The sequence below is a fragment of the Pezoporus occidentalis genome, unplaced genomic scaffold, assembly GCF_034315485.1.
Source record: "Pezoporus occidentalis ecotype Australia unplaced genomic scaffold, CSIRO_AGI_Poc_V1 ctg33, whole genome shotgun sequence".
In the NCBI taxonomy this organism is placed as follows: domain Eukaryota; kingdom Metazoa; phylum Chordata; class Aves; order Psittaciformes; family Psittacidae; genus Pezoporus; species Pezoporus occidentalis.
Window position 1 is genome coordinate 6,052,461 of NW_026915268.1, and position 16,710 is coordinate 6,069,170.

General features: G+C 54.6%; 2 protein-coding genes across 6 annotated transcripts in view; one reads left to right on the plus strand and one right to left on the minus strand.

Annotated features, from left to right (window-relative positions):
• The window catches only part of CTNNA1 (catenin alpha 1), a 253,319-nt gene extending 246,162 nt beyond the window's left edge, over nucleotides 1-7,157 (plus strand). The window contains exons 17-18 of the mRNA XM_062629260.1: nucleotides 3,187-3,321; nucleotides 6,034-7,157. Coding sequence (XP_062485244.1) covers nucleotides 3,187-3,321; nucleotides 6,034-6,321 — 423 coding nt within the window. The 3' untranslated portion in view covers nucleotides 6,322-7,157. The remainder of the gene's footprint in view (nucleotides 1-3,186; nucleotides 3,322-6,033) is intronic.
• A 3,186-nt stretch (nucleotides 7,158-10,343) lies between these two features.
• The window catches only part of SIL1 (SIL1 nucleotide exchange factor), a 198,853-nt gene continuing 192,486 nt past the window's right edge, over nucleotides 10,344-16,710 (minus strand). For 4 of the 5 annotated variants that reach the window (XM_062629274.1, XM_062629273.1, XM_062629272.1 and 1 more), the window contains exons 9-11: nucleotides 14,886-14,982; nucleotides 12,768-12,932; nucleotides 10,344-11,264 (exon numbers count right to left, since the gene is read on the minus strand). In XM_062629274.1, the coding sequence (XP_062485258.1) occupies nucleotides 10,914-11,264; nucleotides 12,768-12,932; nucleotides 14,886-14,982 (613 nt within the window). In that variant the 3' untranslated portion in view covers nucleotides 10,344-10,913. The remainder of the gene's footprint in view (nucleotides 11,265-12,767; nucleotides 12,933-14,885; nucleotides 14,983-16,710) is intronic. The other variant, XM_062629275.1, reaches the window with a different exon arrangement.

Genomic DNA, 16,710 nt, shown 5'->3' on the forward strand with positions numbered 1-16,710 from the left:
GGGGATGGCGGTTGTGTGCTTGTCTTAATGAGCACGTACCACGGGAGAGCTCCTCTGGCTTTCCCTCCTCCTTTTCTTTAGAAAAAGGGGAAAGAGGTGATTCTCCTTCTCTGAAGGCTCAGCTGGGGCAGTAGGAAGCGAATGTGTGTGTGTTTGCTCTGTCTGAGATGGATCCTGGATTTGATGTGAAGCAACTAGCTTTGCTTTTCCAACAGCCACCACAGAGTTACAGAATCACAGAATCACAGACTGGTTTGGATTGGAAGGAACCTAAAGCTCATCCAGTTCCAGCCCCTGCCATGGGCAGGGACACCTTCCACTAGAGCAGCTTGCTCCAAGCCCCTGTGTCCAACCTGGCCTTGAACACTGCCAGGGATGGGGCAGCCACAGCTTCTCTGGGCACCCTGTGCCAGCGCCTCAGCACCCTCACAGGGAAGAGCTCCTGCCTAAGAGCTCATCTCAGTCTCCCCTCTCAGCAGAGTCAGCATCTCATTTTGGTGGGTTGGGGAGGTGGGGATGTCCCCAGTGCACATTTGTTCCTGTCTGCAGTGCAGCTATCTGCTGTGAGAGTGTTGTGGGAATCCTCCCCAGCTAGCTCTGCAGACAGGGGTTTGTGTCTGTGGCTGCTGCAGGTTAATACAATAATGTAATCTTTCTTAATCAGTGTTGAAACTGTTGCCTTTAGGGTTTTTTAGGTTTTATCTGAGTATTCCTGCATAGGAAAGGACAGGGCTTATACAGACACCTGCAGTGCCTTTTGTTGATGTTCTTTTTTATCTTGTGTTGCATCTCTGTTTAAGCATCATCTGTCTTTGGACTGAATTCTCTATTCTGCTTGTCGAAATAGCACACACAGGATAGGATGTGGTTTTTCAGCTCACGTCAAATTGATCTATACAGCTGAATAATATTTCCTATCCCATCCTTCCCCTGCTAATGTTTTGCTGTCTTCTTCAGCCACCAGGAAACGTGCAGCAGCCTCTTTCCTTGCGAGTGTCTTCCCTTACCTAGTTTCCATAAACTTGGAGCCTCTAAAGCTCCTTGCATTGTTCAGGGTCCTTCTGACGTGCCGTATTGTGCATTTGTCAACGTTCCATTCAGTGTGCCGCCCGTTGCCTTTGTTAGATGAGCTTTCTGGGAGATGGAGAGCTTTTTCCCAAATGGTAATTTCAGCTTTTCATTAGCTCTTTGGCCAATGCTATTTGTGGACTTTCTCGAAAACATCTTGTACTGCTGACTAATATTGATTAGCTTAAAAAATGAACCTGCAAGCTTTTGCTGCGCTGTTGTTTGTGGCTTTTACTTCACTGATGGGAGTACTGTGCCTGCATAAGAGTTGCAGATACTTTTGGTGTTTCATTACATTCCTTAGAACTAAAAAGGTGATCCCAGTCAGTTTATGGTCACACTGGGTCAGATGCCCACAAAGCCATCCAGTCTCCATAGCCTGTGCTGCACAGCCTGACGTGCTTGTCCCAGTTTGCCAAGAGTCCCATTGTAGTGTATGTCCTCACGCTGTGTATGTGTGTGTGCTGCCTTGGATCACAGCTCAGCAGCCTGCCATACAGGACATCTCTGTATGCAACATATAGTACAGATCTTTCGCCTCTGCTGTGCTCAAGTACATTGGCTTAGAAAACCCACTTGGTCTGGCCCTGGATAGAACAAACATATTTACTAGCTACACTCACCATCCTTTCAGAGTTAAATGTCTCTTTTGGCAAATGAATTGCTGTGGGTAGCAAATGCTCCATGTGGATGCTGTCAGCAGGGTGTCCTCACCTGCAAGCACCAGAACATGACCACACTATCATAGAATCCCGAACTGGTTGGGGTTGGAAGGGCTCATCCATTACCAACCCCCTGCCACGGGCAGGGACACCTTCCACTAGAGCAGCTTGCTCCAAGCCCCTGTGTCCAACCTGGCCTTGAACACTGCCAGGGATGGGGCAGCCACAGCTTCTCTGGGCACCCTGTGCCAGCGCCTCAGCACCCTCACAGGGAAGAGCTTCTGCCTAAGAGCTCATCTCAGTCTCCCCTCTGGCAGGTTAAAGCCATTCCCCTTGGCCTGTCCCTACAGGCCCTTGTCCAAAGCTGCTCTCCAGGTTTCTTGTAGCCCTTTTAGGCACTGGAGCTGCACCCCAGGACCATGGCACACATGCCTTTGGGTTTATTCATCAGCAGCACGAAAGTCTGGTGGGCAAAGGGTTTGTAGTTCAGGGCATGCCAGCAGCTTTATTCACTAATCTTCATATAGCCATAGTGTGCCAGTAAGTCTGAGACAGCCCCGTTATTCCTTGGAGGAGTGATTCTGGCCACCGTGTTCACTGCCTTTTTAATGATACCACAGGACTGGCACTGGCACTAAAAGGCTTCCCGTGGCCTTTTTGTCTTATGCTTGCAGCTCCTGGTTTGGATTGTTTGTGCCCCTCAGCAGGGCTCCTCTTGTTTTGAAATCCACTTTGAGCTTGGCTTATTAATCACCTCGTGCTCGGCTGCGAGCAAGGGATGGCCCTTCCCTTCTGCCTGAGAAGCAGCTCTCTGAGCAGCATTTCAATTGCAGAGCTGAAACAGTCGCTTTCATCTTGCAGATGAGTGCCTCAGCAAGCACCTTCAAACTTTTATTTCATGCCTGATGAGGAATCTCGTTTCCACACTGCTGAGAAATCGGGAGCCGAAATGAGGAAAATGCCTCCTCTGCCAGTGTGATTGAGTAACTGTTGAGTTGATAATTTCTTAGCTTAGAATACTGAGGATGGAGAAGGGAGGCTGGGTTTGGTAGTGCCTGCTGGTTGCAGCTTGAGATCTTGATGTCAAAATCACTGCTGCTGTGTCCTGGGGCCTCTCATAGTTACCAGACCTGCTCTGGAGAGGTCAGCTAGCTCTCCTCCTCCTCTTGTTCCTCTTCCTCCTCTCAGCGAGCTCAGGGGCAGCTGTGCAGCTGCAAGGAGCCCCAGAGATTCTGTTCTGATAGCCTGTGTTTATTGCTCCTGGTTTTTTATATGTATTTAGTGATGCCCATCTATTGCTCAGTTGTCTGTTGAAAACCAAGGCTCAGCAGAAAGGGGAATGCTCTCTGGAGCACGTTGGCTGTTACAGAATGGAATTGTCTGGTTTCTGCCTAAATGATTTCTGTTCCGGTTTTCGTGATTGTAAAGTAAAACCTCACCTTGTTTTCCTCCCCAGTGCCCTGATTCTGCGTGCAAGCAGGACCTCCTGGCCTACCTGCAGCGCATCGCCCTGTACTGCCACCAGCTGAACATCTGCAGCAAAGTGAAGGCTGAAGTTCAGAACCTGGGAGGGGAGCTGGTTGTGTCTGGGGTATGTATGAACTGTGGCACAACAGCACAGAATCGTTTAGGCTGGAAAAGACCTTTAAGAGCATTGGATCCATCTGTTAACTGCCAAGGCCACCACTGAACCATGCTGCTCAGTGCCATGTCTGCACATCCTTCAGGGATCCTGACTGCACCACTTCCCTGGGCAGCCTGTGCCAGTGCTTCACAGTCCTTCCAGGGAAGACATTTGTCCTAATACCCAGTCTAAACCTCCCCCGGTGCTCCTCTAGTGCAACTTGTGGCCATTTCCTCTTGTCCTATCACTTGTTACTTGGGAGAAGAGACCAGCCCCCACCTCCTTACAGCCTCATTTCAGGTAGTTGTGGGGAGTGGTAAGGATAAATAAATATGGCTGAAGAGACAGAGGAATACGTGTTGCATCCAGCAATGAAACCAGGTTGACACTGAGAAACAGCAAGTTTGGGCTGGAGGCTTTTTTGTAGAATGTCTGGTTCGTGCAGTTTTATTTCCAGGGTTAACAGTTATTCCAAGCCAAGCTTTTATGCTAAACATTATAGAATACACACAAGAGATTCTGGAGCATTCAGTCAAAGTTTTAATGTATGCAGCAGTATTTGCCTGTGCTGCCTTGTTGTTCTTGGAGGAAACACTGTTTGAAAGGGGGGGAAATACAGACTTCATTTCTCATTACTCAGCAGCATTTGTAGACAGATTCACTTGACCTTTGTGTAATCTGCTGTTTTTCCAGCCTGTTTTTCACTCTTACTGAGGTTAAATCAGCACAGCTAAACCTACCCCACATCTCTGCACAGCCATGGGACGTGCTGGGGTCCTGCAATGCTCCTGAGATGTTAGTATTTCAAAATAGCTGTGCCCTGAGGAGTGCAGGGAGTTTTAGTGGCTGCTCTGGTTGATGACAGCGAAAGCTGCCCCGGGCCAGGCTGCTTCCTCATTCTAGCCATTACTTAGCAAAGAATTTTTGAACTGTAGTTCATGAAATGCTTCCTCCTAAGAGGAATCTGTGTGATGGATATCTGGGGGGAGGGAGGTGGAGCTAAATTCTTCCTTTCTTCTGGCACATTCTTCCTTGCCGTGGATGGGTGTGTTTGGCCACTGGTGCTTTTGCCCATCCATGTCACGATTGAGGTGGGAGATTCGAAGAAGGGACGGAAACGGCTGACAGGCCATTACTGCTGTTTGAATCCTGGAAAGCAAATGGAAGAAACTTTATACCTTCTGCCATTTGGGTATTTCAGGTGCTTAAACTTACAGCACATCTTCTTCCCTGCAAACAAGCTAGAACTGCAGATTGTGTTGCTGTGCGCCTCTGGTGCGTGCTGATGTCCTGTTCGCTGGAAGGCTGGAGGCATCAGGTTGTCAAAGCAGTAGATGTGACATTATGCAGTAATACATACTCCAGGGTTTTACTGCAGTTACTCAGTGTCTTCAAAATTTGCATACCCTTCTGCCATGAATTAGTTGTATGAACAGGCTGGCATCTGTAGTGTCATCTCCTGGTTCTGCCTCTTCCCTACGATCCGGTCCACTGGGGCTAAATACTGCCAGCAGTAGTGTTCCACTCCTGTCAGATGATCAGGTGAAGACCTCTGGCAGCCCAGGGACTTCGCCTGTCTAACAGAAAATCTCACTGTTAACATCCTGCCCCATCCAGCTACCACAGAAACATGAAAACAGAGCTTTACAAGCCAGCAAGAGCTTGCCCCGTAAGCAATCTGACAAGTCGTTTAGGGAAGTAGCTCCCTGCTTTCACTGCATTTAATGTGATCCTTCCTGCTGTGGAGATTCATGGAAATAAGTCAAATGCAATGCAAGTGTTTGAGTGTATTGATGGGGGAGAGGAAAGCAGCTGACTCTGGTGTGTTGGAGGGCACAGATCTGATCTGCCATTGTGGTCCTCAGCCCCACAGTGTGATGGAAAGGAAGGTCCCAGCACTGTAAGAAAAGCAGCCACCCCCCTGCTCAGCTTGCTCCACAAGCAATGCCTTCAGGGCTTCCTCCAGCACCTTCCTTAGATGGTTACAGCACAGGAATTGCAGTGTGTGGAGGCAGTTGAGCAGAGGTGCTGAACCCAAGACTGAAAACGTGCCCCAGACCATTGGGAATTCACACATAAGATGTCCCATCTGGAGCAGGGCACTCCAGGGGAGCGGGGTCACCTCACTGGGCCTTTTTCTTTCACCGTGCCCCAGTGTTGGCTCTTCAGCTCTGCCGTGCGGTAAAGCTTTGGCAATGGGGGTTTCTCATTTTATTGCTCTTTCTGAGTCAGGAACCAGCTTGGAAAGGACTCCAGGCCCTGAAGATGCAGTTGTGATCCTTCCTTTCCAATGCAGCTGAGTATTTAAGGGAGATTTAAGTATTTATTATCACTGATTAAGGTATTACTGCAGCTTTATTAATTTCATTAGAGAATAAGCTACTGTTAAAGCTTAGTCACAAAAGCAAACAGGAGAATCCAAATCTTGTCAGTGTTAGTATGGAAAAGGCACAGATCGTGGGGAAACACTGCCCTTTATTTCTGGTGGCACAAGTCAGGTTTTCACCACTTAGGCCTAAACAAAAACATCTCCTTAAAGCTGGAATCTCAGATTTCAAAAGAAAACCCAGAAAAATGAGTGTTTGAGTGCTTTTACCCCTCAGGACCGTGGTGTTTTCTGGAATGCTGTATTCCTGCGGTTTGCATGCCGTGTAACACGTGTGTGTCACTGTTTGGCAGGTGGACAGTGCCATGTCCCTTATCCAAGCAGCCAAGAACCTGATGAATGCGGTGGTGCAAACCGTGAAGGCTTCCTATGTGGCATCCACCAAGTACCAGAAGTCCCAGGGAATGGCTTCACTCAACCTTCCCGCCGTCTCCTGGAAGATGAAGGCTCCGGAGAAGAAACCCCTGGTCAAGAGGGAGAAACAGGACGAAACCCAAACTAAAATCAAGAGAGCATCCCAGAAGAAACACGTGAACCCGGTGCAGGCCCTCAGTGAATTCAAGGCCATGGAGAGTATTTAAAGCGAGGTCTGTGTCTCGGTTCTTTCTTTCTGTAGCCCACTACTGCTCCTTCCAGAACTCTGCTTTTCATATGCCAAGGATTTGTCAGAAGTTTACCCTTCCTCAAAATGTATTTCCTTAATATAATTTTGATAACTCTCTTTAGATCCTGTGGGGGAACAACTCAGATTTCTAATTCCTATCGGTCAGCGTAGCTTCAGCCTGCGGGAGCGTGTTCCTTTAGATGGCTTTTAGATTTCAGGGGGGTATTTCTAGCTGAAAATCGTTTTGTATAATCCTGCTTTAAATAAACCATCCTATAACCAAAGAGGGTTTGACAGTAACACTAACGGTTAACACTGACAGTTGACTCATGCTACTCGGAGGCTGTGATCCAGTGAGGGGAATTAGATCTTTTCAGGCAAAGAGAAATTAGTGAACGTATTGTGTGGATTAGCGTATTCCTGCTGCTGGGGTGGAGAGAGGGAACAAGCTCTGTGTGCTCAGAGGAGTATGGAAACGCAGCGGGAGACGCGTGCCCAGGCAGGGAACACCTGGAATACCGCCATTCCCTGTGCCTGTGGAGGGAGAGGGTCGCGTTCCCCATGTTCCCGGTGGCACATCCGCTGCGCGATGCCGCTTTTCCCGGCCCCTGGGCTGTTCCCACACGGATACGGAGCCCTCACGGGTTCCGTTGCCAGCAGCCTTTTTGGGGCAGCACCCGGAGCAAACCCATGGAAACGGCTGATGTGGAGGCGGCTGCTTACTCCTGTGTGACAGCGGGGGGGAAACCGACTGCCTGCTTACAGCTTCCTCATGTATTTTGCTGTGGGACACTAATAAAGTTGCTTTGCCCAGCTGGTGTATTGTGGTGCTGTGAAGGGAATGGGCTCGGCTCCCCCCCACCACCACCCCCCCACCATTCAGATGCAAATCAGCTTCGTGCTCATTCCTCATAATTGCTCTGCATCCCGCCTTGGGCTTCCAGAGGCACCCAGGAAAGCTGTTTGCTCAGGCTGCAATTTAGACTATACGTTATTTGCGATAACTGTAGCTGCAAAGTATAATTGTGCTGTCTGATTTACACGTTATGGATTCCAGTGTGTTTTACACGTGCCCATGAAGTCCAGTGTGTGAGGAGAGGTGCTCGCACGGGTCAAAGTCGCGTTTGCTGTTTCCATAAAGCAGCCATTAAAATGGAAAGCAGCCTGCTCTGTAGTTAGTGTTTTAAACCGCATCTGAATTTCAGAGCCGAGCCTTGGCAATGTTACGTTATAATTTTATTTACCTTGATCAGCTTATAATTTACCGTATCAAGGTTATTGCTGTCATGTTACCAAAACACGGAGCAGAATTCAGCTAAATGGGTCTTGGGGGATTTTTGCCAAATTTATTGTGTTTTCAAACGTTTTAGCCTCTTGAGGCCAGAATAACTAACTGAATTATGGTTTTCATACACCTTTAACATGCTCGGAGGGTACAAACCTGCTGCTGCCATGGATGTTGAAGGGTTAATGGAGCAGCTAAGCTGTAGAGCTTGTTTTAGCTGTAATTATTTAACTGCTTTTACACTAATACGAGGTTTTTCTCTCCTGGTATTAATATAATTGTCTTGAAGGTCACATCCCCATGCTGTGCAGTGGCTCCCTCCAAAATACATTCATTACTCCCCCCAAAATCCAATCCACTAATGTGCTCTAAACCCCACCCCGTCCATTAGGATGTACAGACAGATTGATGTGTATTTAGCTTTTAAATAAATGTCAGTTCATTTTATGCTGCAAACTTTGAGCATCAGGTGAACAACAGAGGGAAACAGGGTTCTACCTGATGGGAGCTGCTTTGGAAGCACAGCTGAGGGGAAGCTCAAGGGGATCAGGGACCACAGACCCAGCACAGTGCTACCCAAGAGCTGCTCCTCACAGGAGTGTGTCTGTGTCTGGAGAGGTCAAATTGTAGAACCACAGCCTGGTTTGGGTTGGAAGGGACCTTAAAGCTCACCCAGCTCCAACCCCTGCCACGGGCAGGGACACCTTCCACTAGAGCAGCTTGCTCCAAGCCCCTGTGTCCAACCTGGCCTTGAACACTGCCAGGGATGGGGCAGCCACAGCTTCTCTGGGCACCCTGTGCCAGCGCCTCAGCACCCTCACAGGGAAGAGCTTCTTCCTTATACCCACCCAAACCTCCCCTGTTCTAAGTTTAAACCCATCAATCCCCCCTTGTCCTATCACTACAGGCCCAGCTGAAGAGAGTGTCAGGTAATTTCATCCTCCTGTGTGGCACCAGCACATCAGGGGGTGATGCTGCCCTGCACAGCGATGCTGAGCTGTGCAGTGATGCTGCCCTGTGCAGTGATGCTGAGCTGTGCAGTGATGCTGCCCTGCACAGTGATGCTGAGCTGCATGGTGATGCTGAGCTGTGCAGTGATGCTGCCTTGCACAGTGATGCTGAGCTGCATGGTGATGCTCAGCTGCACAGTGAGGGGGGTCCGGACTCCAGCAAAGCTTCAGCTTTATTAGACAAATGGAAAGAATTACAGTGATTACTGCTTGATGTAATGAAGCACAGGGGAAGGGCTTGTGCAGCTGCAACACCTTGGAGGGAGGGAGTGCAACTGCGTCCTGTTGGAAAAGCTGTGTGGGTGTGAGGTGGGAAAGGGTCCCAGCACCACCTCTGATGGTGAGCCATGAGCTGAAGCGTCCCCATCAGCTCAGCATCACTCTCCAGTGAAGAGGAGGGCACTGAGACATCCCAAAACATCTCTGAACAGGAAGCATTCGGGGTTCTTTGTGCTGCTGTGGGATGGCAGCACCCGGTGAGGCTATGCCCAACTCAGCAGCCCCCTGCCCGCCCCAGGGCCCTGCCTGCACAGGAAGATGAGCCCACATTGTCTCTGAAGTGCATTCATTAGTGAAACCACGTTAACCCCCCGGGAGATCGTCTTACTCCAGATTTCAAGTGCTCTTAATTCACTTCAGCCACGTTGCATCTGTGCTGCTTTAACTGCGTGTGAAGGCTCCCGGGCCGAGGTTTAACGCTGTTCAGCAAATGCCTTTAACGTGCAGAGCTCTCCCTTTGCCCACCCCAGCTCTGCTGCTGCTGGCTCAGAGCCCAGCCCCAGGCAGGGCAGCCGTGGGCCAGGGGCTCTTCTGGCTGGGTGGGACACGATGGGTGCAGAGAAGGGCAAGGCACCCAAAGGTGCAAAGCTGATAGCAGCACCCCCGTGCAGCTGCCTCCCCGGAATGACCCCAAGGGCAGGTGGGAGAGCAAACCCCAGCCCCACTGCAGGGTGCCCCAAACAGGAGGGGGGCTCCTGCACATCCCCCTCCCAGAGCAGAGGATGTGGGGTTGACCACAGCTCGATGTGAAGGTCACTGAGCAGCAGCAGAGGACCAGGCTGCGCGAGGCCTCAAAAAGCCTTTGCACCGCAAGTGCCTTCCACTGCCAAAGGGCTCAAAGCCAGGCCAGGAGGTCCTTACTTTACATTTACTTTGCTTCCTTTAACGCTGTGCACTTCCTCAGCTGCGCTGCTGCTGCTGCTGCTCTTCACAGCTCTAAGGCATTTAAGATTAGAAAGCAGGGCTCTGGCTTTGGGGGCTGAAGGGAGGGGGCTGCCCAGCTGCTGCTGGCTCCCTCCTCACTCAGGCTGTCATGAGGAGCTGGACCTGCCCCAGCTCCTTAAGCCCAGCAGTGCAGCAGCGATGGGGCCAGGCAGGACCAGGGACATCCCTGTGCCGATACCCCCAGCTCTTCCCCCAGCCCTGCTCCGGGATTCAGGCTTCCTGCAGGAAAGCTCCTGCCCAAGCTTGCCCTGGCCACTGCCATTGGGTTGGTTTTAACCTGCCCAGCAAAGCCCCGGCAGGACGGGCTGAGGAACGCATTCAGAAGAAAGTAACAGAGAAGTCATTTTTAATCCCAGCAAAACAGCCTGAACCGAAACCTGAAAGAGAAGGACAAAAAGCAAACTCCTCAATAATGTGCAATCAGCCCCACTGCTTTACAGTGACAAGGGACGTGCTGTAAATGGTTGCCAGAAACACACCAGCCTCAAGAAGGGCTGAAATAGTGAAGCAGGGATCGTCCTGCTCCAAGCCAAGGCTGGCTCAGAGGCTGCAGAGAGCCCCTCCAGCCAGTGCTTGTCCCCCTGCACCAGCACAAAGCAATCCAAAGGCAAACGGTGCCGTGTGGGTGCTGAGATGCTTCATCCAGAGGCAAACCAAGCTCAGGCACCGTGGGGCAGAACAAAGGCAGAGCAGAGCTGCGGGAACAAACACCTCCCTCTGTGCAGCAGAGCTGCCCAGCACGGGCAGCCCCGCATCCCCCTGTCCTTCCCACCCCAAATAACCCTGCGGACAGACTGAGAACCCTCGGAAGGTTGGGGCAATGGAAGCTGAGGCTTCACCTCATGCCCTCCAAGGCAGCTCCCTGTATTTCCCCACGGAAGGGACACGCGCCCCACACGTGTGGGCTGTATTAAGGAGGCTGCTGGCGCGCTCGCGGTGCTGGGAGCTCAGCGAGTCCAGCGTTTATTCAGAGGTGCGCGTACACTGGTGCCATCCAGGCTCCCGCTGTTGCCCTGAAGTACCTGGAGCGGAGGGATCCCAGGGCTGCTTTCAGCTCAGCTCCTGGATGATGGTGTTCACAGAGCCCAGCAGCTCCCTGAAGTACCCGTCCTTGTCCCCTTCCCTCTGCTCCTCCGCCGCCAGCTCCTCGTACTCGCTGCGCAGGAGGCTGAGGGTGGTGCTGAGCGCCGGGTCCCCGCGGTAGCGCTCCCTGCAGAAGGCCATCAGCACCCCCACCATCTTGAGCACCTTCTCGCGGCTGTCGTGCTCCGGCACGGCCAGCAGGTTGGAAACCACCACGCACCAGTCCTGCTCCACCACCGCCGGCACCAGCTTCACCTGCCGGTACTGCTGGAGCTTCTCCTCCAGGTGGTCCCCGTGCTGCGAGTCCTCCAGCAGCACCTGTGGGGAGTGATGGGACACGGATTAATGTCCTCGTCACAGAGTGACTGCTCCCGGGAGGCAGCACGTGGCGGGGGAGCAGGGCGCACACCTGGGAACGCCGCCTTGCAGGGTGACTTGGAACAGGAAACCAAGCCGAGGTTGTGTTTGACATGGAATTATCCACAGGAGCTGTTTGCCCACCCTGGGAAACTCTTGGCGCCCAACGGATTCGGTCTCGCGTGGGGCTGGAAGGGTCTCGAGGGGAAGAAGCTCAGCACAAGACTTGTGAAGTCCCTGGGGCTGTTGCTGGAGCTGCTCCTGCAACACGGAGCAAACACAACTGCGGGGCTTTGTGCTGCTCCTGTGACCAGGGGGAGAGCTTGGCTCCTCCAGCCACAGCCGGAGCTTCCTCTCCCAGCCTGTCCAGAAACCCCAAACACCGGAATGCCTCAGGGATGCTGCTGAGCCCAGACGGTGCCCGCAGGGGCCAGGGCAGGCAGGGACCTGCCCCAAGGAACACCGGGGCCAGAGGGGGTGGCCAGGAAACCTCCCACCACCTCCCCAACACCAGCGGGGCCCAAGTGGTGCAGCAGCTGTGGGTAACATGGAATTCCTCAATGGATCCTCCCTGCTCGGCCGGTGGCCTCTGCAATGATGACCACGGTGGTGCTGCAGCGGCACGGGCTGCTCACCTCGCACTGCAAACCAACAGAGGGGAGACTGAGATGAGCTCTTAGGCAGAAGCTCTTCCCTGTGAGGGTGCTGAGGCGCTGGCACAGGGTGCCCAGAGAAGCTGTGGCTGCCCCATCCCTGGCAGTGTTCAAGGCCAGGTTGGACACAGGGGCTTGGAGCAAGCTGCTCCAGTGGAAGGTGTCCCTGCCTGTGGCAGGGGTTGGAACTGGGTGAGCTTTAAGGTCCTTTCCAACACAAACCAGTCTGGGGTTCTGTGAGTGCTGCACGTTAGAGCCAGCACCTGCGCAGATTTCAGACCTGCTAAAAGAATTTGCACCTTTACAAAGGCTCCTGGAAAACAACTGGTTTAAAACAGCCAAAGCTCTGCGGTGCTCGAGACCCCAGCACTGCAGCAGTAATAACCTGCAGGACAAATTGGCTATAAACAGAAAGTGGATTTAATCTCCATCCTCTGGAGAACCGGCACACACACACTGAACGAGCAGCGATGGCGAGGACGGGCAGGATTCAAACTGACATTTACAGCAGTAATCCAAGGTATCTGGAAATAAACCCCTTTGGCTCGGGCTGGGCTCCAGGGATGGAGCCCCTCCAGCGGCAGGGGCACAGCAGCAGTGGCTGGTACCTGGTCCCTGGCACGTGGTTTAAGCTCACTCTGAGCTCTCCCAGGCACTCGTGTCCTGCAGCTGGAGGGAACCCATCCCAAGAGCACCGGTGGTTGATGGGTTCCTCCTCACTCCTATCCCATGAGGATGCACGACGGCCCCTATGCTCAGTGAGGGGTGAGGGTGCCTGTTCGGTCCCATCCCCTCCCTCCCAGCTCCTCACCTTCTCCATGATGAGGTCGTAGAGCAGCGTCACCACACGGACATGGAGGGGCTCCATCCCCTTCTGCCTGAAGAGGCTCCTGAGGACCTGGAGGCCGCCGAGCTTGAGGAACTGCTGCTGGGCGTAGGGGAAGTGCCTCAGCATGGAGGAGAGCGCGAAGAGCGCCTGGTGGGGAGAGAGGTCCATCAGCACCGTGCCCATGGCTGCCGCATCTGGCACAGCCTCCCTTTACTGCACGCCATGGGGACAGGAGGCACGCGCTCCAGCCCGCTTGTGTGGAGCTCCCCAGCAGGTGCATTGAAACTGCTCCTTGCTGAGGGCTATCTCCAAGAGTCCCCTTTATCCTGATCCCAGCCCTTCCTGGTGCTGCAAGGCTGCCCAAACCTGGGTGACTTCCACCCAAACTCCAACCTGGACCGTCACCATGGCTGCTACAAGGACCAACCAGAGGGGCCTGTTGCCAGCACCCAACACCATTGCTTCTCCACGCAGTTCACTCCCCCCAGCCCTCAGTACAGAGCCTGGCTATGGGATACGCAGGGCAAGGGGGGGTCCAGCACCGCTCAGCAGAGCCTGACCCCCTCGAGATGATGTGGGCACTTGGGGACCATCCTCCCCCTGCACCCCTGTGCCCAGAGGCCACCACCAGGATGTGTCCCAGGACACAGCCGCCAGCCAGCTCCGTGCTGCTGCCGCATCACCCGCACGTCCCTCCTGGGCCTGAGCAGTGCGGGGTGAGCACCCAGGGGCAGCAGCTGGGGGCCAAGCAGCCGAACCTTGCACCGGTGCGGTTGTGGCGGCCCCGGCTTGCAGAGGGGATGGGCTGAGCGCCCGGGGCAGGGCTGCAGCTGAGCCGGCTCCTCCGCACCGAGGAGCACGGAGGGAACATCCCCGCTGCGCAGGGACAGATCCGAGCCGACAGCTCCCCCAGTCCCTTTGCGCCTATTTTCCATCCTCCGAGTTGCCGCCGGTGAACTCGAGGACGCTTCCGACTCCTGCTTTAAGCACAGGCCAAAGGACAGCGGAGGGAGGAAACGCACCTCTGGCCTCTCTGCTGTGCACCGGGGAGGGAGGCATGGGGAGGGGCTGGGGCAGCAACCTGTGCTTGGGATCCTGCTCTGGAGAGAGCTGGGAGGCACAGCATGGGAGCTGGAAATTAAGAGCCTCTGTCCTGCTGGAAAAGGGGGTTTGACCCTCGGAGGCTCTCATAACGCTGCATGTGAACGTGGACAACACCGAGGGCATCCCTGCTCCTCTTCTCCAGCAGCTGCCTGTGGGACCAGTTCAGGCTCACTGGGAAGAGCTGTCCCACACCCAGCACGCAGGGGTTCAAGGATGCTGGTGAGGGTCTCTGCACACCCAGCCACCCCTTCCCACCCCAAACGAGCTCTGGGTTGAGCCATGGCCACTCCTGGGAGGTGTTCTGAGGATGGGGCATCCCATGGGGCACTTCTCAAGCTGGGACCTCCTCACACCCATGGCCGAAACCAAAGGGGTTCCCCAGCCTCTCCTGTGCCTTTCGCTCGGTGGAGGACTCTTACCACGGACTAAAGGGGAGCCCGGTGGTGCTAGGACACCAGCAGCACGTCACTGTCGGCATGCAACAGGTGAACTGACCTGAGTGAGCTGCTGGCTCCCTCGCCCCATGGGACCCCTCTCGCAGGAGGTCACTGTTAAGTGGTGGGGCTGGGATGTGGGGAGCAGCAGACAGCGGCACGGCCCGTAAGCTGAGGTGGCACCACGCGCTGCAGCGAGGGTAATGAGATCTCATGCTCCAGGGAGCCCGGCGAGGAGCCCCGGCCCGATGGACAGGGCTGCACATTTGGCTGGGGGCTCTCAGCGCTGCTCCGCTCGCTCCAGAGCCACCGAGGGCAGGACCCAGCAGTGGCTCCAGTGATCACCTCCCTCCAACCATCAGCTCCGTGCCCATCAGCCCCTGCCGGCTGCCCTCGCCCCACAGAGGAGCCGCAGCACCGAGCCCTGTCCTCTGTGGGGCTGGCTGAGCCCTGCAGCCCTGGGAGCAAAGCAGGGACCCGCAGGCTGCCGGTGCCACTGGTGCCCCAGGAGCGCTTACAGCACAAGAGCAGCTTTCCCAGAGGTGCCTCCCCACTCACTCACCTTCTTCCTGACAGCCAGGGGCTGCTCCGTAGCCAGAATCACCAGGAGCTTCTGCAGTGCCCCCCCTTCAATCGCTTCTATCTGGACTTTGGGGTTGCTGCAGGGAAGGAAGCGGAAGGCAGGTCACCAGCAGAGCAGGCACAGCAGGGTGGGATGCACCCAGAGCGGGCACAAACGAGGCCCAATCCAGCCTGATCCCACAGCATCCCCATTCTCCCACTGCTGGCAGCCTGCGGCTGTGAAGGTGTGAAGCCCTGCAGACCACCTCACACACAGCACATGACTGATGCAGCCTGAAAGGATGGCAGGGGGCTGGGGAAGGGCACACAGAGCCACCAGTGCCACCCCACCATGTGTCCTACCCATCTTCCCCTGGCAGGGAGCCCTCCCCTGTGCTTCCCTCGCAGCTATTGATCCTCTCGCTTCCCATCACATCTATTCCTTAACAGCCTTTTCCATTTCAGTTCTTGGTTCCCCTCTCGTGCTCCTCACTTGCTGCCAACGTGCTCCTTTATTTAAGCACCCCTTTGCTGCAGCACCGGCTCTGCTTGTCCGGGTGCCTCCATCTCAAAGCGCGCCTGGCCTCACCACACACACCTCTCACAGCAAGCACTCCTCCCCAAGGACTGCAAGCAGAGGACCCCATCCTGTCTGCAGCTGCCCCTGGTTCAGACAAGGCCAAGCCTTGCTCACCATGGCCCTGGGTACCGGCTGCACAGATGCTTCACCTCTAGCCCCTCTTTGAAGGCGGCAGGCAGGGGTTACGTGCTACAGGCTCCCTCTTTGGCAGGGCTCTCACAGCCTCCATCCCCGATCACAGCCTCTTGTGCTCTGAGGAAGAGCTCCAGCACTTGATCGAGCTTTTGCTCTTCTTTGAAGCAGCAGTGGCACTGCAGCCAGCCAAAGGCAACGCGTCCCTGCTACAGCAGAACACCCGCAGCTGTGACCGCCACCAGGAAGCTGCTGGAGCAGCCAGAGCCCAGCACCAGCCAAGAGACAAGAGAGACAGAGGCAGGGTTGTAATAGAGCCCAGAAGACAAACGGATTTGGGCAGGAAGCAGCTCTCCGTTAAACCCATGGCTCCATCTGGGTGAGCCAAGGTGCCAGGAACCCCCCTTGCTGCGCCCAGGCTTTGCATCCCGCAGCACCAGGAGTCACCGGTACCCCCGGGATGCAGGGTTCTGACCGCAGTCACCAGGCTGACCTCGAGGCAGGGGAAGGGGGTTGTTGGGAGCCACTTTCCATTCCTCCTTCCTCGCTCACCTGCTGCAGCAGCGCAGGCCCCTGCCGAGCACAGGCGCATCCGTGACCTGCCCGGACAGGCCAGGAAGGAGCTTCAGGATCCTCCCGCAGAGGAGATTCTCACCGCACGGTCCCACGGGCTGCAGCGGCCCTGGGAGCAAACCAGCCTCTGGTGCCTGGGTCCAGCTGGACCTGATGCACGCTCCAGGACACGGGCATTCCCCAACCTCACCACACCAACAGCAGCAGAATCACTCACGGCGGTCACTCTGGGCAAGGGAGACCAGAGCAAGCGTGTGCCTTTCTGAGTATGCCTGCACTGGAAGAGGATCTCCTCTCACTGGAGACCTCCTGGTGCCGTTCAAGGAGCACAGAAGGTTGGGATATCCAAGCGTCTTTGCCACATCTGTCTACAATAAATAACAAAACCTCTCCTAGCAAGGGACGCAAGTGACGAATGGAACTGCCCCTCCATGCCTGGCTGCTCACCTGCAGGATGAGAGCTAACTAAAATCTCTGAACCATGGAGTTTCTGCCAAGGAGCACCTCTGGGGGTCAGGAAGCCCTCCCGGATGGCAGGAGT